Source organism: Haliotis rufescens, unplaced genomic scaffold, assembly GCF_023055435.1.
Source record: "Haliotis rufescens isolate VD_foot unplaced genomic scaffold, xgHalRufe1.0.p SCAF_25, whole genome shotgun sequence".
NCBI lineage: Eukaryota > Metazoa > Mollusca > Gastropoda > Lepetellida > Haliotidae > Haliotis > Haliotis rufescens.
Genome location: NW_025963946.1, coordinates 405661 through 425353, shown reverse-complemented (window position 1 = coordinate 425353; position 19693 = coordinate 405661). Strand labels below are relative to the sequence as shown.

The 19693-nt window shown below is 40.0% G+C and overlaps 1 protein-coding gene across 3 annotated transcripts; it reads right to left on the bottom strand.

Moving 5' to 3' along the window:
• Window positions 1-1034: 1034 nt before the first annotated feature.
• On the bottom strand, window positions 1035-18907 carry LOC124152630 (eukaryotic initiation factor 4A-I-like). 3 transcript variants are annotated; one of them, XM_046525617.2, is made up of 10 exons: window positions 18703-18907; window positions 16192-16327; window positions 15617-15749; window positions 14409-14548; window positions 5606-5771; window positions 4826-4935; window positions 3727-3870; window positions 3031-3168; window positions 2256-2425; window positions 1035-1770 (listed from the first exon to the last, which is right to left on the bottom strand). In XM_046525617.2, the coding sequence occupies exons 1-10, from the start codon at window positions 18873-18875 to the stop codon at window positions 1626-1628; spliced, it is 1455 nt and encodes a 484-aa protein (XP_046381573.1). In that variant the 5' UTR covers window positions 18876-18907; the 3' UTR covers window positions 1035-1625. The 3 variants fall into 3 exon arrangements, with proteins under 3 accessions (XP_046381573.1, XP_046381574.1, XP_046381575.1); XM_046525618.2 differs by lacking the exon at window positions 18703-18907 and adding an exon at window positions 17797-17951; XM_046525619.2 differs by lacking the exon at window positions 18703-18907 and adding an exon at window positions 17710-17738.
• Between the last annotated feature and the right edge of the window lie 786 nt (window positions 18908-19693).

The following is a 19693-nucleotide window of genomic DNA, read 5'->3' as shown; positions in this document are numbered from 1 at the left end:
CCACAGACAAAGGACCCTGTAGTTGTACGGTAGAAACACTACCACAGACAAGGACCCTGTAGTTGTACGGTAGAAACACTACCACAGACAAGGACCCTGTAGTTGTACGGTAGGACACTACCACAGACAAGGACCCTGTAGTTGTACGGTAGAAACACTACCACAGACAAGGACCCTGTAGTTGTATGGTAGAAACACTACCACAGACAAAGGACCCTGTAGTTGTACGGTAGAAACACTACCACAGACAAGGACCCTGTAGTTGTACGGTAGAAACACTACCACAGACAAGGACCCTGTAGTTGTATGGTAGAAACACTACCACAGACAAGGACCCTGTAGTTGTACGGTAGAAACACTACCACAGACAAGGACCCTGTAGTTGTACGGTAGAAACACTACCACAGACAAGGACCCTGTAGTTGTATGGTAGAAACACTACCACAGACAAGGACCCTGTAGTTGTACGGTAGAAACACTACCACAGACAAGGACCCTGTAGTTGTACGGCAAATATGGATTGACTGAGTTGGGTTAAATATCGTTTTGATCAGGATTTCAGTTCTATTGCAGCATTCTATTTCAGTTCAACTCATAAGCACAGGTAGCGTGCTGACAAAATTTGAACCCATAAGTTTCTGGCACACCTGAGGTGAGGGGAGGTGAAATTGGGTTTAATGTTGCGTCCAAGATTATTGCACTTATATAGCGACGTGTATGCGTGTGTGCTTGTACTTGTCAGGACTGATGCCGATTAAAGTGCTACCTCACAGATTCCATGCTGCAGATTAACGTGAATACCCTATTCAGACACACTATACTGACTCCGAGCAACCAGTCCTTCTTTTAGCCCCTTAATGCCGAGCGACAGACAGTCTTTTGGTATGACGCGGCTGGGGATCGGACCTTCCTCTCTCCAGGCGAACGCTCTACCACAAGACCACGATGGTGGTCTGCACACCTAAGGAATGCGACTCCATGTTCCTAGGTGAATGTGGATTTCAGACCATGAGCAAATAAATCAAAGACCAGCATTATCAATACATGACTTTAATACATCTAGTATGTTTTTTGCCGCGTTTCTTGGAACAGTCATAACCCAGATCCCGCGCGGACCAACATGAGCCGCCCGCCCCTATGAGTGGTGGTAGGAAGGTAGGCTGTGATGCATACCACAGAGCAATGGACGACGAACAACACAAAATGATACATTTCAACGTCTGTACAGGATTTTTTTTTCACTTACATTTTTTTTCAAATGACAATTGCTATTTTTTTGTAATTTTTAAAAATTTAAAGATGCTTGGTATTGCACAATATCAAAATATCTGATACTGTGGTGCCTTTTTACATGCGCAACAAAGGAAACAATTTGGTAATATAAAAATAATGAGTGCTGCTAATAATTAGGCATAATTTAGTTGGTATTAACATGGCTGATGCTTCAGACAGCTGATAACCTTGCATGACCGTTTTTGCAAACAGTCAGCAAGAGAAAACAATAGACATTACGTAAGAGCTAATGAATGCATTAAGTCAATTTTAGATTGTTTCAAACAGAATCCTTGCGACTAGTCCCAGTGTTTGAATCGGAACCAGTGAAAAAGACCTAGATTTGACTTAAATTAAATAAGGTCAGCAACATTCATAGGCATCTCTTCAACCTGTGTGTTGTAGAAGGCTTCGATGTCCCGCATTGTGCGGGTATCAGCTTCTGTCACAAAGTTAATGGCCACACCCTTTCGGCCAAATCGTCCGCCTCGTCCAATTCTGAGGAAAAAAGGGAGACCATTGTTATATTCAGATGCAGGGGAATCTATGAAGGTAGAAATGTGTGGACAGTGAAGATAGGACTGAATAGTCACAATTCGAAAACATCAGTGGAGTGGCCACTTGTGCAGATGGCTATTCCAGGCTGATAGAAAACAGTATTTATGAGAGACAAAGATGTCTAGCCTTCTTTCTCATGTTTGGCTAAAAATGGAACACCGTATTATTGAAACCCCTGAGGCCAAGTTTGATGCTTAATGGTCTGTTAATAGAAGTGAACTCGGTTTCAAATGTAGCCAATGTAATGACGGCCGACAGTTAAATGCACAAGTATAAATCTCTCAGTAACCAAATGATGTAAGTTTGCCCCAATTATGTCAACATCCTTAAAATCCGATCAGATTTCAAAAATCAAAATAAAGAGTCCATTTCTGGAATCAACAAAAAATCAGCTTTATAGACTGGTTCATGGAAGATGTACGCACCTATGAATGTAGTTTTCTCTGTTGGCGGGCAGATCATAGTTGATGACAAGCGACACCTGTTGGACATCAATGCCCCTGGCAAGCAAGTCGGTGGTGATCAGCACTCGACTGGATCCTGTGCGGAACTCCCGCATAATGACGTCTCGTTCCTTCTGATCCAGGTCGCCGTGCTAAAACACAGAAGGGGCATTTAAGGCTGCACATCTTTGGGACAAGAAGACAAAATCGCAATACACTTACCTCACACTGATCCACGAGCCAGGATACAATTTTATTGCAATACTTAAAGTGTCATCTTTACATTTCCTTGCTGTCAGGCTACCAAATGTTTCCACCAACCAGTATGCAATCAGATTAATGATTCAAATTGCCAGGTGTCAATTTGTGATACATCGGTATTAACTGATGTGTGCAATCGATCTATCTATAGGCATGTCGTATAGCTCTTATGCAGGGTGGTGTTAAAGTGTAAACACATATCTATAAAACACCCTTAACACAGATGAACCCATGAACAGTGCTGAGATCATACATAAATTTTAATGAACTAAAATTTGCAACAGTTGCTCAGACATCCAAGGAAGGATATTGACATCTTTGAGGTTTGGACCTCTCTGTGGAAACTGCGAATAGTGGAAGTGTCTTCATCATTGCAACTGTCCTCATTCTCTTGAATACAAGTAAAGCTATCTAAAACAGTCACCTGAAGGTGACAAATTCCCCCGCCCCCCAATATCAAAAGGCTGATCCAGTTAATACACCATAATATACCCACCAAGGCAGATACTGTGAAGTCTCTGGACATCATTTTCTCTGTGAGCCAGTCTACTTTCCTTCGAGTATTGCAGAATATGACAGCCTGTGTGATGGTCAGAGTCTCGTACAGATCACAAAGGGTGTCCAGTTTCCACTCCTGAAACAGTTCCGATGGATTTATGAGAAAGAACCGCACCCTATGATGTGAATAAACCAAATTTGCATAGCAAGTCATATTTAGTTATAGAGTATGGGTTGCTCAGACATCCAAGGAAGGATATTGACATCTTCGAGGTTTAACCCTCTCTGTGGAAACTGCGAATAGTGGAAGTGTCTTCATCACTGCAACCATCATGGTCAGGTCTACATTATGTAGCATACAGAGTGATGAATGGGATGAACATTTCAGGTGCCATATAGCAGAGAAAGAAATCAAAGCTTGACCACAAACCCAACGTCGTCGTGTTTTGCCATGCTTACTATGCTACTTCTGCCATTACGGGAGGTAACTATTAGTTCCTGTTCTATTTATATCTTTCTATAACGTATTGCAATCTCAAAAACTTATGATTCAAGTCTTGGGTGTACCTAGGTATCGTTCCAGCCCTAGGTGTTAACTACACAAGAAATTGACAACAAAGCTATCATGTCATTTTCTAACAGGGACACTGCACCAGTGGTGGGAGATCTGATCTAACAGACAACTGGGCCTCACCTCTCTCTCTACGGAGATGTAGAACTGTTTGATACCCTCCAAGGTGAGCTCTTCTTTCTTCACCAAGATCCTGATTGGAGTCCTCATGAACCTCTGTGTCACCTCAAGCACCTCCACAGGCATCGTGGCAGACAGCAGCACCACCTACAACATCCAACATTGATGAAACACAGATAGTTAAGAGTTACTACAGCCTGTAAATGACTTTGTCTTTACCTAACAAACTTTAGCATGTGATTTTAGCAATAATGACCCATGACATTGTAGGTGATGTCCTAACCCCCAAATCATGTTGTGCAAGTTTGTATGTTTGATATCATGAGCAATGATACACGCAATTGGGATACGATGACATGTATCAACCAAGTCAGCGAGCCGGACCACCCTATCCCATTTGTCAACTCTTACAACAAGGACGAATAACTGCCGCTAAGGAGGTCTAGATAAAGCCCTGTAAGGGTCCGTAGATCCAAATACCACAGAAGTATTTTTTGTTAATTAACTGTTGCACACAATATGGAGATGAAAGTCACAAGACATCCACCTCACTCAAGTCATGTGCTTTTGTCTTCTTCCACTTGGCGACCAGCAAAGTCACATGACAATACGGTGCTCTTGGGAAGTTTGACTAACAGATTTACAGTTGCCTTTTATGGCAAGCATTGGTTGCTGAAGACCTGTTCTAGGGTTTGTTGTGCAAGTGGAAAGTAGTTATCAGCACATGTGTACGAAACTACAGTTTCAGCTTTCGTATACAGTATGATACTAACAAAAACATTCACTCCAGCTGTTTTTGTAATGTTTATGACCTATCTTGGATAGGCATGTCAGCATCGGTATAAGACATTATTATAACTGTTGTGAGACACATTTCCTCGATGTACGGCATAATAGGTATTATTTTAAAGTTTTTATTAAAACTTTTCAAAATGTACATGTTTGTGCTTGATAACATAGGTTTCACTAAGCAAAGTTAGTGATTTCGAATTGATGCTCTTTAAACCTCTACAAGCCCATAACTGGTTTGACTAGGAAACTCATCAGTACTCTACTGACTTGTATACACGACTGCCAACACATGAGGGTGCAAAGGACTGACCTGGGTGTTGGCGTTCATGTACTGGAAAACATCATAGATTTGATCCTTGAATCCTCGGGACAACATCTCGTCGGCCTCGTCCAGAACAAACATCTGGATGTGTTTGCAATCTAGATACAGAAAAAGAACAATTTATCATCACTGTTAAACAATAACTAGATTCCAAGGTCTTGCAGGAACCTATATAAGAAAATCCTTTCACATCGGTGAAACCCACGAGCACGGGTATGGTGCTGACAATCCTAGAAACATAATCAGGGCGAACCGGGATTCGAACCCACAATCATAGGTTACTGACGTTACCAAGGGACAACTCTACACCACGAATTGCGGCGCCTTAGACAACTGGGCTACAGTGCCCCTTATCGCCAAAAGAAACGCGTACCACAGGCACATACAGAAGCATGAATGTTAACATGCTAAGAGATGTTTCCAATTTGTACCATTTAATGACGAAATAAGAATCAGTCAAGTGTTATCACAGTGTCTTTATTCTTATCACGAGTTGCTGCTGGTGATTTCCAAACTTTACACACTAATCCTGCACTAGAAATGGTGCATCTGAGTCATGGATCGGACGTCACATGCGATGCATCCATGAGCGTCGTTTCACACAACACAACAGAATGTTCAGTTGTGCAGCAAACCAATCCAATATCTCTTGAATATTAGTAATTCTTCATACATAAACCAACATGTATGGTATTTGCGTTTCTTCTGTTGGTGAGTATATAAAACAATCTTCCAAGTAAGATATTTTACAACTTCAAGTTAACTTACTCAGAACACGCCTGTTAATCATGTCAAACACACGTCCCGGGGTTCCCACGACCACATGAATACCATCTTCAAGTTTGCGAATGTCGTCGCGGACATTTGTGCCACCAATGCAGGCATGACACTTGGCTCCAAGATAGTCACCGAGGGCAACAACCACTTTCTGAATCTGTAACACAAAGAGGTATGAATGTAATAATAATGAATTCAGTTCAAATATTTTCTTAGAAAAGTGGCCTATCATCCAAAGTATTGAACACCCTAATGACATGAGCAAGTCTTCACAATCCGTAGCAACTGTCGCACACAATATTGATATGAAAGCCATAAGACATACACCTCACCCAAATGATATCCTTCTATCGTCTTCCACTTGACAACCAGCAAAGTCACATGACAAGACGGTGCTTTTGGGAAGTGAATTGCACCAACTCCAGATTACAAAACAAACCACCTTGGCTTTACCACAGCCAAGGAAAGAGTAATTGAATGATGTTGTACATAAAGTCACTGCCTTTCGGCTTATACTGGAGGAAAACCGCAAGGAAAGAGACAGTAGATCTAAGAACTATACCACAAGCATTGGCAATCCTTTTATGACATCGGTAGCAACTGTCGCACACAATATTGAGATGAAAATCACAAGACTTCCACTTCAGCAAAGTGATATGCTTCTATCTTCTTCCACTTGACAACCAGCAAAGTCACATGACTATACGGTGCTTTTGGGAAGATATATATACAAAATGTTGACATGCCATTGCCCAACTGAATGAATGTCAAAACTGCTGTTTATGATTCAGTAAAACGATACCCAGAGGCCAGCTACACTTGGTCCACAACTTTAAGAAATTGGAAACATTTAACCACCAAGACCCCATAAGGTCCCTGTCGTGAATTGAGTTAATTAATGCTGGTCCCAAGAGGCAAACTAATAGATTGCGCGGTTAGGTTTGATCACGGCTTCCATCATACAGATGGAAAATTGTTCAGTGAGACATTTAAACAAGCAAGCTAAACTCAACACATTTGTTGTCTGAGTGGATGTCTTTATAGGTGGTATGAAACTGTTTGCCAAGGCACCAGACATCTGATTTCTTACTGAACCCAAATTAACATTTTAAAGCAATAAAATTCAATAAATTTAAAAAAATAAAATTGGTTTGATTAATTAGCACTTCTAAAAAATTCAACACATTGATCATGACGATAAGTAAATGTCGCACACAATATTGAGATGAAAGTCACAAGACATCCACCTCACCCAAGTCACATGCTTTTGTCTTCTTCCACTTGGCGACCAGCAAAGTCACATGACAATACGGTGCTCTTGGGAAGTTTGGCCAACAGATTTACCATACAAATAATGAGTGTCCAACATCTTGCTCGATAACATGTCAAGGCAAAGGTAACCAATGCTTGAGCGTTACATTGGAGAGTCATAAGATATCAATTCTCACACGATCTTGTTCAAATGAGTAAATGGGTGAGTGAGTTGGGTTTAACGCCGCTTTTAACAATATTCCAGTTATATCGTGGCGTGCCAGCTTAATGTTGGAGGAAAGCCTGAAGTGATGCAGGTCTCGGACGTTTACCACTTCGGTGAAACCACCGAGCATGGGAATGGTGCTGACAAACCTAGAAACTGTTCAAATGAGATATATTGTTAAGTGGGTCACAGTGACATATCATTCAAGATAATGGTATTTAAGCTTATAGTAATAGTGCTTCAAATTTCAAACAAATCCTCAAGTCAAATTCATAAACAGTATATAAAGCATTTTGCTGGTGATAAATTCTCCCAGGTTCAGGTGCGGTTGAATTGGTAGGCAAGGAATATCACAGAATATTGGGAGTGTTCAGATATTCCCCCTAAAATCCACTACCATGTGTTCCCCCTTCAAACTTGTGCCTGGCATCATTCTCAGCCACTCACTACACATGGACTTGGGGCTAGTGACTTGTCACTCAACAGTGTTCTGAATTAAGCATGAAACTCACAGATCCTTGTCACTGGAAAAGTTACGAATGTAAAGTATGTCAATTTATACAAATTCATGACTTTTCAAGCTTTGTCTTAGATTTTCAAGGCATTTCAAGGTTTTTGACACTAAAAATCAAGGCTTTTGAGTGATACTGCTACTCAGGTCACATCTGCCTGTGAACTGTTGTCACATCACTAATCTCACGCACAGCTTTCAGCCAAATCCTGTAAATCTGAAACTTTTTAAGTTTGCCGCTCTCAGCAATATTCCAGCTATATGACGGCGATCAATCCACGCAATTGGAGTATGGTGACATGCATCAACCAAGTCAGCGAGTCTGGCTACCTGATCCATTTAGTCGCCTCTTACGACAAGCTTGGGTTGCTGAAGACTTATTCTCTATCCAGATCTTCGCGTGTCTGAGGGTCAAGGCCTGATTCGTTTTAAACACATATCAGCGACATGGTATTCCTACTAACTATATATATTTGAACTTATATTAATTCCTAAATACAATGGACCATGGGCAAACAGCAATCAAATCTAACCACTTATTTCACCCTTATGCCTAAACATTGGGATTGATAAAACATCAGTACAAACTTTCACATTTTGTTCATTAAGTGTCGCACACAATATTGAGATGAAAGCCACAAGACATACACCTCACCCAAGTGATATGCTTTTATCTTCTTCCGCTTGACAACCAGCAAAGTCACATGACAAGACGGTGCTTTTGGGAAGTGAATTGCACCAACTCCAGATTAAAAAACAAACCACCTTGGCCACACAGCCAAGGAAAGAGTAATTAGGTGTAGCCTAACTTTGAACAATGTTTACTGTCACTGCATTTCGGCTATACAATGGAGGAAAACCCCAAGCAAGAGACAGTAGTTGTATTCCACAAGCATTGGCAAAGGGTTGAAAACAAGGATACTAACTTAGGAGACTATGGGACCTCACTCAACACAGACCAAGAAATCCTGGCACAACCAAAGGATGCAATGACCTATTAATCTCTACCGCTTAACATAACTTGCTTAATTATAGCAGTTGTCAGAATTGAGCATGAATGTCAAGGCACCAAGTCATTTGAAAAGTTGTAACCTTAGATCTGACCACCTGGATCCCATTTGTCACCTTTTACGACAAGGACAAATAACTGCCTCTAAGAAGGTCTAGATAAAGCCCTGGAAGGGATTCCTAGATCCAAATACCACAGGAGTAATTTTGGTAAATTAACTGTTGCACACAATATTGAGATGAAAGTCACAAGACATCCACCTCACCCAAGTCACGTGCTTTTGTCTTCTTCCACTTGGCGACCAGCAAAGTCACATGACAATACGGTGCTCTTGGGAAGTTTGGCCAACAAGCAAGAGACAGTAGTTGTATTCCACAAGCATTGGCAAAGGGTTGAAAGCAAGGATACTAACTTAAGAGACTATGGGACCTCATTCAACACAGACCATGTAATCCTGGCACAACCAAAGGATGCAATGACCTATTAATTTCTATCGCTTAACATAACTTGCTTTATTATAACAGTTTTCAGAATTGAGCATGAATGTCAAGGCACCATGTCATTTGAAAAGTTGTAACCTTAGGACCAAGGGATTTATCAAGGATTCCAAACTATGTGCCGTAGGCTGACAATTAGTAAAACCATGAAGACCCAAACTGAGTTTCAACATGCATCAACCAAGTCAGCGAGCCGGACCACCTGGATCCCATTTGTCGCCTTTTACGACAAGGACGAATAACTGCCTCTAAGAAGGTCTAGATAAAGCCCTGGAAGGGATTCCTAGATCCAAATACCACAGGAGTAATTTTGGTAAATTAACTGTTGCACACAATATTGAGATGAAAGTCACAAGACATCCACCTCACCCAAGTCACGTGCTTTTGTCTTCTTCCACTTGGCGACCAGCAAAGTCACATGACAATACGGTGCTCTTGGGAAGTTTGGCCAACAGATTTACCATACAAATAATGAGTGTCCAACATCTTGCTCGATAACATGTCAAGGCAAAGGGAACCAATGCTTGAGCGTTACATTGGAAAGTCATAAGATATCAATTCTCACACGATATTGTTCAAATGAGTAAATGAGTGAGTTGGGTTTAACGCCGCTTTTAACAGTATTCCAGTTATATCGTGGCGTGCCAGCTTAATGTGGGAGGAAAGCCTGAAGTGATGCAGGTCTCGGACGTTTACCACTTCGGTGAAACCGAGCATGGGAATGGTGCTGACAAACCTAGAAACTGTTCAAATGAGATATATTGTTAAGTGGGTCACAGTGACATATCAACAGGGTTAGAAACTAACAGTTTTCTTCCACTAGTCCTTATAATGATAACATATAGCAAAACCCTTAAAAAGGGCACATTTCTACTAGTCTTTATGATACCTTTACCATTGGGCAGTTTGGCTAGGACTAGTGCCAATTTCTAACGCTGATCAAGATAATGGTATTAAAGCTTATAGTAATAGTGCTTCAAATTTCAAACAAATCCTCAAGTCAAATTCATAAACAGTATATAAAGCATTTGCTGTTGATAAATTCTCCCAGGTTCAGGTGGGGTTAAATTGGTAGGCAAGGAATATCACAGAATATTGGGAGTGTTCAGATATTCCCCTAAAATCCACTACCATGTGTTCCCCCTCCAAACTTGTCTCTGGCATCATTCTCAGCCACTCACTACACATGGACTTGGGGCTAGTGACTTGTCACTCAACAGTGTTCTGAATTAAGCATGAAACTCACAGATCCTTGTCACTGGAAAAGTTACGAATGTAAAGTATGTCAATTTATACAAATTCATGACTTTTCAAGCTTTGTCTTAAGATTTTCAAGGCATTTCAAGGTTGACACTAAAAATCAAGGCTTTTGAGTGATACTGCTACTCAGGTCACATCTGCCTGTGAAGTGTTGTCAATCACTAATCTCATGCACAGCTTTCAGCCGAATCCTGTAAGTCTGAAACTTTTTAAGTTTGCCGCACTCAGCAATATTCCAGCTGTATGATGGCGGGTCTGAATCGAGTCTGAACCAGACAATCCAGTGATTGACATTATGAGCATCAATCCACGCAATTGGAGTATGGGTGACATGCATCAACCAAGTCAGCGAGTCTGGCCACCTGATCCATTTAGTCGCCTCTTACGACAAGGTTGGGTTGCTGAAGACTTATTCTCTATCCAGATCTTCGCGTGTCTGAGGGTCAAGGCCTGATTCGTTTTAAACACATATCAGCGACATGGTATTCCTACCAACTATATATATTTGAACTTATATCAATTCCTAAATACAATGGACCATGGGCAAACAGCAATCAAATCTAACCACTTATTTCACCCTTATGCCTAAACATTGGGATTGATAAAACATCAGTACAAACTTTCACATTTTGTTCATTAAGTGTCGCACACAATATTGAGATGAAAGCCACAAGACATACACCTCACCCAAGTGATATGCTTTTATCTTCTTCCGCTTGACAACCAGCAAAGTCACATGACAAGACGGTGCTTTTGGGAAGTGAATTGCACCAACTCCAGATTAAAAAACAAACCACCTTGGCCACACAGCCAAGGAAAGAGTAATTAGGTGTAGCCTAACTTTGAACAATGTTTACTGTCACTGCATTTCGGCTATACAATGGAGGAAAACCCCAAGCAAGAGACAGTAGTTGTATTCCACAAGCATTGGCAAAGGGTTGAAAGCAAGGATACTAACTTAGGAGACTATGGGACCTCACTCAACACAGACCAAGAAATCCTGGCACAACCAAAGGATGCAATGACCTATTAATCTCTACCGCTTAACATAACTTGCTTAATTATAACAGTTGTCAGAATTGAGCATGAATGTCAATGCACCAAGTCATTTGAAAAGTTGTAACCTTAGATCTGACCACCTGGATCCCATTTGTCGCCTTTTACGACAAGGACAAATAACTGCCTCTAAGAAGGTCTAGATAAAGCCCTGGAAGGGATTCCTAGATCCAAATACCACAGGAGTAATTTTGGTAAATTAACTGTTGCACACAATATTGAGATGAAAGTCACAAGACATCCACCTCACCCAAGTCACGTGCTTTTGTCTTCTTCCTCTTGGCGACCAGCAAAGTCACATGACAATACGGTGCTCTTGGGAAGTTTGGCCAACAAGCAAGAGACAGTAGTTGTATTCCACAAGCATTGGCAAAGGGTTGAAAGCAAGGATACTAACTTAGGAGACTATGGGACCTCATTCAACACAGACCATGTAATCCTGGCACAACCAAAGGATGCAATGACCTATTAATTTCTATCGCTTAACATAACTTGCTTTATTATAACAGTTTTCAGAATTGAGCATGAATGTCAAGGCACCATGTCATTTGAAAAGTTGTAACCTTAGGACCAAGGGATTTATCAAGGATTCCAAACTATGTGCCGTAGGCTGACAATTAGTAAAACCATGAAGTCCCAAACTGAGATTCAACATGCATCAACCAAGTCAGCGAGCTGGACCACCTGGATCCCATTTGTCGCCTTTTACGACAAGGACGAATAACTGTCTCTAAGAAGGTCTAGATAAAGCCCTGTAAGGGATTCCTAGATCCAAATACCACAGGAGTAATTTTGGTAAATTAACTGTTGCACACAATATTGAGATGAAAGTCACAAGACATCCACCTCACCCAAGTCACATGCTTTTGTCTTCTTCCACTTTGCGACCAGCAAAGTCACATGACAATACGGTGCTCTTGGGAAGTTTGGCCAACAGATTTACCATACAAATAATGAGTTTCCAACATCTTGCTTGATAACATGTCAAGGCAAAGGGAACCAATGCTTGAGCGTTACATCAGAGAGTCATAAGATATCAATTCTCACACGATCTTGTTCAAATGAGTAAATGAGCGAGTTGGGTTTTACGCCGCTTTAACAGTATTCCAGTTATATCGCGGCGTGTCAGCTTAATGTGGGAGGAAAGCCCGAAGTGATGCAGGTCTCGGAAGTTTACCACTTCGGTGAAACCCACGAGCATGGATATAGTGCTGACAAACCTAAATACTGTTCAAATGAGATATATCGTCAAGTGGGTCACAGTGACATATCAAGATAATGGTATTCAAGCTTTTAGCAATAGGGCTTCAAATTTCAAACAAATCCTCAAGTCAAATTCATAAACAGTATATAAAGCATTTGCTGTTGATAAATTCCCCCACGGTCCAGGTGCGGTTAAATTGGTAGGGAAGGAATATAACAGTATATTGGGAGTGTTCAGATATTCCCCCTTAAATCCACTACAATGTGTTCCCCCTTAAATCCACTACAATGTGTTCCCCCTCCAAACTTGTCTCTGGCATCATTCTCAGCCAACTCACTACACATGGACTTGGGGCTAGTGACTTGTCACTCAACAGTGTTCTGAATAAAGCATGAAACTCACAGATACTTGTCATAGGAAAAGTTACGAATGTAAAGTATGTCAATTTATACAAATTCATGACTTTTCAAGCCATGTCTTAGATTTTCAAGGTTGACACTAAAAATCAAGGCTTTTGAGTGATGATACTGCTACTCAGGTCACATCTGCCTGTGAACTGTTGTCACATCACTAATCTCATGCACAGCTTTCAGCCGAATCCTGTAAATCTGAAACTTTTTAAGTTTGTCACACTCAGCAATATTCCAGCTATATGACGGCGGGTCTAAATTGAATCTGAACCAGACAATCCAGTGATTGACATTATGAGCATCAATCCACACAATTGGAGTATGGTGACATGCATCAACCAAGTCAGCGAGTCTGGCCACCTGTTCCATTTAGTCGCCTCTTACGACAAGGTTGGGTTGCTGAAGACTTATTCTCTATCCAGATCTTCGCGTGTCTGAGGGTCAAGGCCTGATTCGTTTTAAACACATATCAGCGACATGGTATTCCTACCAACTATATATATTTGAACTTATATTAATTCCTAAATACAATGGACCATGGGAAAACAGCAATCAAATCTAACCACTTATTTCACCCGTATGCCTAAACATTAGGATTGATAAAACATCAGTACAAACTTTCACATTTTGTTCATTAAGTGTCGCACACAATATTGAGATGAAAGCCACAAGACATACACCTCACCCAAGTGATATGCTTTTATCTTCTTCCGCTTGACAACCAGCACTGTCATTGAACAACGCGGTGCTTTTGGGAAGTAAATGTTGTGAGGAACAAAAGGCTCTGAACACATGCAGTCTGAGACTTTATCAACTAGTCTTAAGCCTGTCAAGAAAAACCTCTTATGGTCTTACCTACTGAAAACATTGCCATAGAACAAATTTGGTCCATAATGGTCAAGTAAACACAAACGTTTTGTCACTGCAAGTGTTGATGTAACTTTGAGAAACAGATTTACAAGACAAGCTCGTCTTTATTCAACATCTTTGTTAACTTCAGCCAAAGGAAAATAAAACTGTTGCTTAATACTCAAAAATGAAATTACTGTGTCCAATGGATCAGTCATAGCCATTTTCACATGTAGTGAGCATGTTTAATGCCTTTGACCAGAGTACCAGCTTACCGTTTCCCACTTAGGTGAAACCCTCGAGATGGGTGTGGTGCTGAGGAACCTCGGGCGTATTGAGCTTTGAAACCATAATCATGTTTCTGACATGACCAAGGGACACAACTCTGCACAGCTAATAGCAGCACCTAGACAACTTGGCCCACATTTCACAATTGGAGACCTCCTTGCTAACCTGAATTAGCATAACTGTTAACAAGCAAGCCACCCACAATAATATAGAACTAGAAACCCACAACTTACCTGTTGTGCGAGTTCTCTGGTGGGAGCAAGAACCAGGGCCTGGCAAGACTTGATGGAGATATCCAGTCTCTGAAGGATTGCAACAGAGAAGGTGGCTGTCTTGCCTGTACCGGATTGGGCCTGGGCAATTACATCATGGCCTGCAACACACATGACAAATCATATTTACTAAAAAAACCAACCAAGCAAACACTTGGAACAACGTAACATCTAATCAAGACAACAGCTTTATCACTATCCCACTGATAGAGCACAAGAATTTTGTGTACTCATATAGAATAACCTAAAATCATTTTCAGTCAAGTCAAAGTTGTTGCCAAAAAAGATATTCTAAAATATGAACTCTCAAAAGGCACCAGTTCACCACTAGACCTATCCATCTGCCAAGTTTGGAAAAGAAATATTGTACAGTTTCCAAGATCTGCTGTGAAAATGACATCTTTAATTGACAGATAGTGCCCATTTTACCTCCTGCAAAATGTGTTGCGGGGGATAAAAATAATTTATGGTACCAGTATTCGAACTCAGTCTTCAGAAGTATCTTCCTGATAAGCACACAAACTTTTCACCATGTAACTTCAGTAGTTTCTAAGAAAACATGTCCCCTTTCGATGCAGTATGCACTAAGTTGAAAAGCATGGAACAAGGGCAGTAATTCTATAAACAAGTGTCATCAGTAGATGACAAATCTACCCATGGCCCTCAAATTATCTGACTGTTACTTAAGTCCAACATGTTCGAGAATTTCTATCTAATCTGTCTACAAGGGTAGTTATTTAGCTATCAAAATAATACCATCTAACTGTGATTCGACATTTTGTATTTCCCTGTCAAGTACACACGAAAATGAATGAGTCAAAACTTGTTTCCATGGGAAACTGAAAAACAAAATTTTGTCAATTCCTAAATAGCAAAATGCACCACATCAGCCCCAATTTCTGGCAAAGGGAGAATAATATTCAAGCAATTAGCCTTCCATCAACTGTAAGACCAAATATTTTAAGTGAGTATTATTTTGAAATAAAACCAATCAAGTTGAACCTGTTTATCTTTAAGTATTGAAATTTGGTTCCTTTTCACTGCTAATTTACACTTGTGCAAAGTTTTGGAAATTTTCAACATGTTTCAAAGAATACAGATGGAGGATTAAATTGCCAGTATGACATACACTAAAACACCATCAAAGTTACCCAGAGTGACCAACCCACCTGCAATACAGGGCATGACAGCTCTCTGCTGGATAGCAGATGGTTTTTCGAAACCATAGGCATAGATTCCTCGTAGAAGTTGTTCATTCAGCTTCATGTCATCAAAGGACTCCACAACACTTGTCCAGTTGCTCTGCAATTCACAGAATAGGTTGAAGTTTGGCCTTTTATCCCATCATAGGGGAAACGACAATTGCCTCAGCATTTATTTCATTAATTACCACACAGGCAAACTAACTTCACTGGCTCCTAAAAAGGCTATAGCTTGCGGGCTCGTCACATGAAGAATGTTCGCAGTTTTTCATTTGAAAGTTTAGCAGGTAATCTAGTCTGTCTCCCAGGCACTAGAGAATAAATTGACAAAGGCGTCCAAATGAAGAATGATTGTGCAAATCAGACCTGAAATTAAAGATTGTTATGGGCTCCATTTGGATTCCCCCCCCATATTTTGGAGACATATATTTTTTAATAAGAAAATTATTTCTGGGACTAAATGTCTGTCTACAGGTAATCCTACTCTGTTACTTCAGATTCGACGACCATCTGCCAACTCAAGAATTGGGAAGTTACCATACCTCGATGACCATGTTAGTGTCTGGAATGGCATCACGAGAGATTTCCTTGTCGTCTGGATTGTCATCAGATTTCTGCTGCTGTCTCTGTTCCCCCTTGTCCCGCGGCTCATCATCAAATGACCCCTGCGTTTGAGGCCTGGAGAGTTTGAAAATACAGGTTACAGATCAAACAAAGTAAACGTCAGTTCAAATACATCATATGCATTGGCTGCTTTGCAGCCTCCATTTAATTGTAGGCCAGGTAGTTTGGAAAAGTGCCAGTAACTGTTGATAGGAGCATACATACATATTTGTTGTTAAATCTACCTTTAGGAAAACTTCTCAACTATAAATATTTCAGGGCAGGTTCAAAAGAAAAGCTATCTGTTGACATGTTCGTAGTGGCTATTTTCAGAGGTGAACTCAAAATGCTAATTACAACATATTTTGCAATATTTCACTGACAGATGCTGGAGGTCATCAAACGAGTAGTAACTTATTCCAGGAAGTGTATCATTGCATGAAAACTCATGATGTACCTATGTATTGCTAGCCTATATAAGATTACTATAGACACCACACTTCATTATTTATAAACTTGTCTTAAAGTAGGTACGGAAGATTTGTTGGTAAGACTTCCGCCCTTATTCCCCACCCTCAAATATTTAAAAATTTATGTAAGAAACACTATTCTGTCTATTTCAATTCTGGGAAAACAACCCTGAATTTTCAGAGTGTGAAAGGTTAATTTTCCTCAACTTAACATCGAAATCCCCATCAATAATTCTTAGGGATCCTGATATGCAATAAAACAATTATAAAATAGTTGGAAATCATGCAACTTGTTGCCAGCCTGGGACACTCAATGTTCATGCTGACCCTTGAACTCAAGTATTACAGAGTCCTTAAGACTCGAAAATAGATACAGCATGGCGAATCCCTAAATATGCAAGATATAGGCTACATGATGTGATTTCAAAAAATAATACATTAAACAAGAACTAATTCTAGAGAAGTTTCAGATATGCGTCATATGCAACCCACATCTGTTTGAGACCTCCGTTTTGGGAATTGTTTTAGCTAAAGACCTCAGGTTTCTCAAAGAATTATTTTCACTCGTTATCATAGATCATTAAGTAGTCTAACTGAATATCTTATATTTTACACGTAGCTCGGTATCATAAGACTACAATGGAAGTCCGAGTAATTTATGTTACTAATCCTTCGTGTCATCGAGGACAGTCCATGCCATGCTTCGGAGTGGTTGATTTTTACACAAGTCAGTATCAATTATCAAGCCGTCAGGTCATTCCAAATTAGAAATATATTAGCAGAAGGAATACTATTCTATTCAATTCCACATGTTGGCTAAGCTGAAAATGAACTGGGCGAACACAAAACATCAAAATTCCCGATAACATATGTTCACCGATGACACACACGTGCGCCATTGGCGGCCATGTTTCCGGCTCCCCTTCCCGATTTGCTGTCAAAAAAGATCGGATTTAACAGCAAGTACGATCACATACGAGATCTCACCTTGAGTTATACATCCCAACGGTTTAGACAAATATATTTACAAAGTTTCAGATCTGAAATACGCGTAAAACCACGATAACTGCTTACCGATCATGATAATCTAAGGTATATGACATGCTCTCTTTCTTCTAGTCGTGATGAAAAGAATGAGTGCGAGCCGAATCACTAAGCGGAAGACTCGGCGATTGCGCAATTTCACCCTTTGGCGTCCTTCTCGCTATTAAAATAGTTCAAAAGTGGTCATCGAAGCTCTAATGAATGAGCTTGACCACTTACATATATCTATAAATCTCAAAAATGCCCTTTAGCCTGAATATTAAGCCGCGTAGCGATATATCAAATGTGAAAAGTCTTCCACGGGTTCGCCATTTCAGGGTTGTGACGTCAAACTCGCAGGCGGAGGAATTAAAAATGTACCTTTTGTTTTTATATTAAACATTCACGTTCGAAAAGTTAAATGGGAAATAAATTAAACGACAAATGAATTAATTTTTTACTCTCTAATTCTAATTTAAACTTATTGTTAACGTATATTCGCCTTCCTTGTTATTTATTTCACAAACTATAGGAAATATAGAATGTAGCATCACAGGTTTTTAACATTGGTGTATTTTGAGAGTGGTTTATGACCTCAGTCTTGAATTCATGATAGATGACTGGTTGCCTCCGATCAGGCATCATCGATTGAATAATAATCGATATCAAAGGTGAGTGAATATAAATTAACACTGAATTTTCTCAATATCCATTCAAATAAAACATCGGCTATTAATTTGATATCACACACAGATCATTTAAACACAAATTAAAGGATATACTATGTAAAGCTTTAAAATGATACGAAAATAAGAATACATTTTAAGTTCTTAAAGTTCTAATACAAGGAAACGCCATATGATTTTCAATATTAGTACCTCATACCTCATATAATATAATATTGTAATTAAGCAATGATGATAATAACACGGATGATAATATCATGATAATAATTACCAAGTCGGGTCCGGTCCATTCGTGCCATTTTTGTAGTTAGAGTAGTCTCCCTTAGACTGTTCCCTTTCTTGGGAACTGAATGAATTCTTACTCGAACGGTTTACTTTTTGTCCGTCGAAACGACTGGATCCGTAAATTTCGTTCTCGTAAGCTTTGTTTTCGCGATCACTCATTGGTTTTAGAGTAACAAATTCGTTTGTAGTGAAAATGTTGTTTTGAAGTTTTGTAGTGTACATTTATTGTGTGCACGCTTTTATACCAGACTTACGAAATAGCCACGCCCCTTCTTTCGCAATACGCAAAGCTTTTCATTGGAGTTGTCATGGACGCCGTGTGGGCGCCGTGCAGATTTACTGGTATCCGAATTGCGAAATGTCTCTCGGGATCAATACACCTTGTTGGCGAGTATCCATAAACGCATCAGGGTTAAATATAGCACATTACTGGGTCACGTCCTTTGTGTAGTATTGTGAATTTTGTTTGTGTATTTGTGTTAAACATATTTTTATTGTTTCCAGAGGAGGGGGGTGGGGAGGGGTGTGTGCTCCCACCCTTTTTATTTGGTAATGGTATAGATATATTTTCTTAAATTTCATTTTGTATGCAGACATCATGACAAAGTAACTGTTAGAAAAAGATCCTTGTACATAGCAGCATAATCAGTAATTTAGTACCCGTGAAGACCCGGGTTAGAATAGGTCTTATAAACCTCTGATGACGTCACACTACAGTAAGCGAAGGTTCTTCTAAATGTTGGTAAACATCCGAGGAAGGCAATATGAACAATGCCCGGGGCCTGATGAATACATTTTAATTGTAATGCCTAGGTTTTATGATTAAAGTTTTATTAACTTGCTTCTTGATGCGAACACAATTGTGTTTGATGATTGGTTAAAAGTCACATTTTTTTTAACATGAAAATTCCATGACGTGAATCGAACCTTCAACCTCATAAATCGTGTTAAGTTTTATAACCATTGAGCAACCGGGG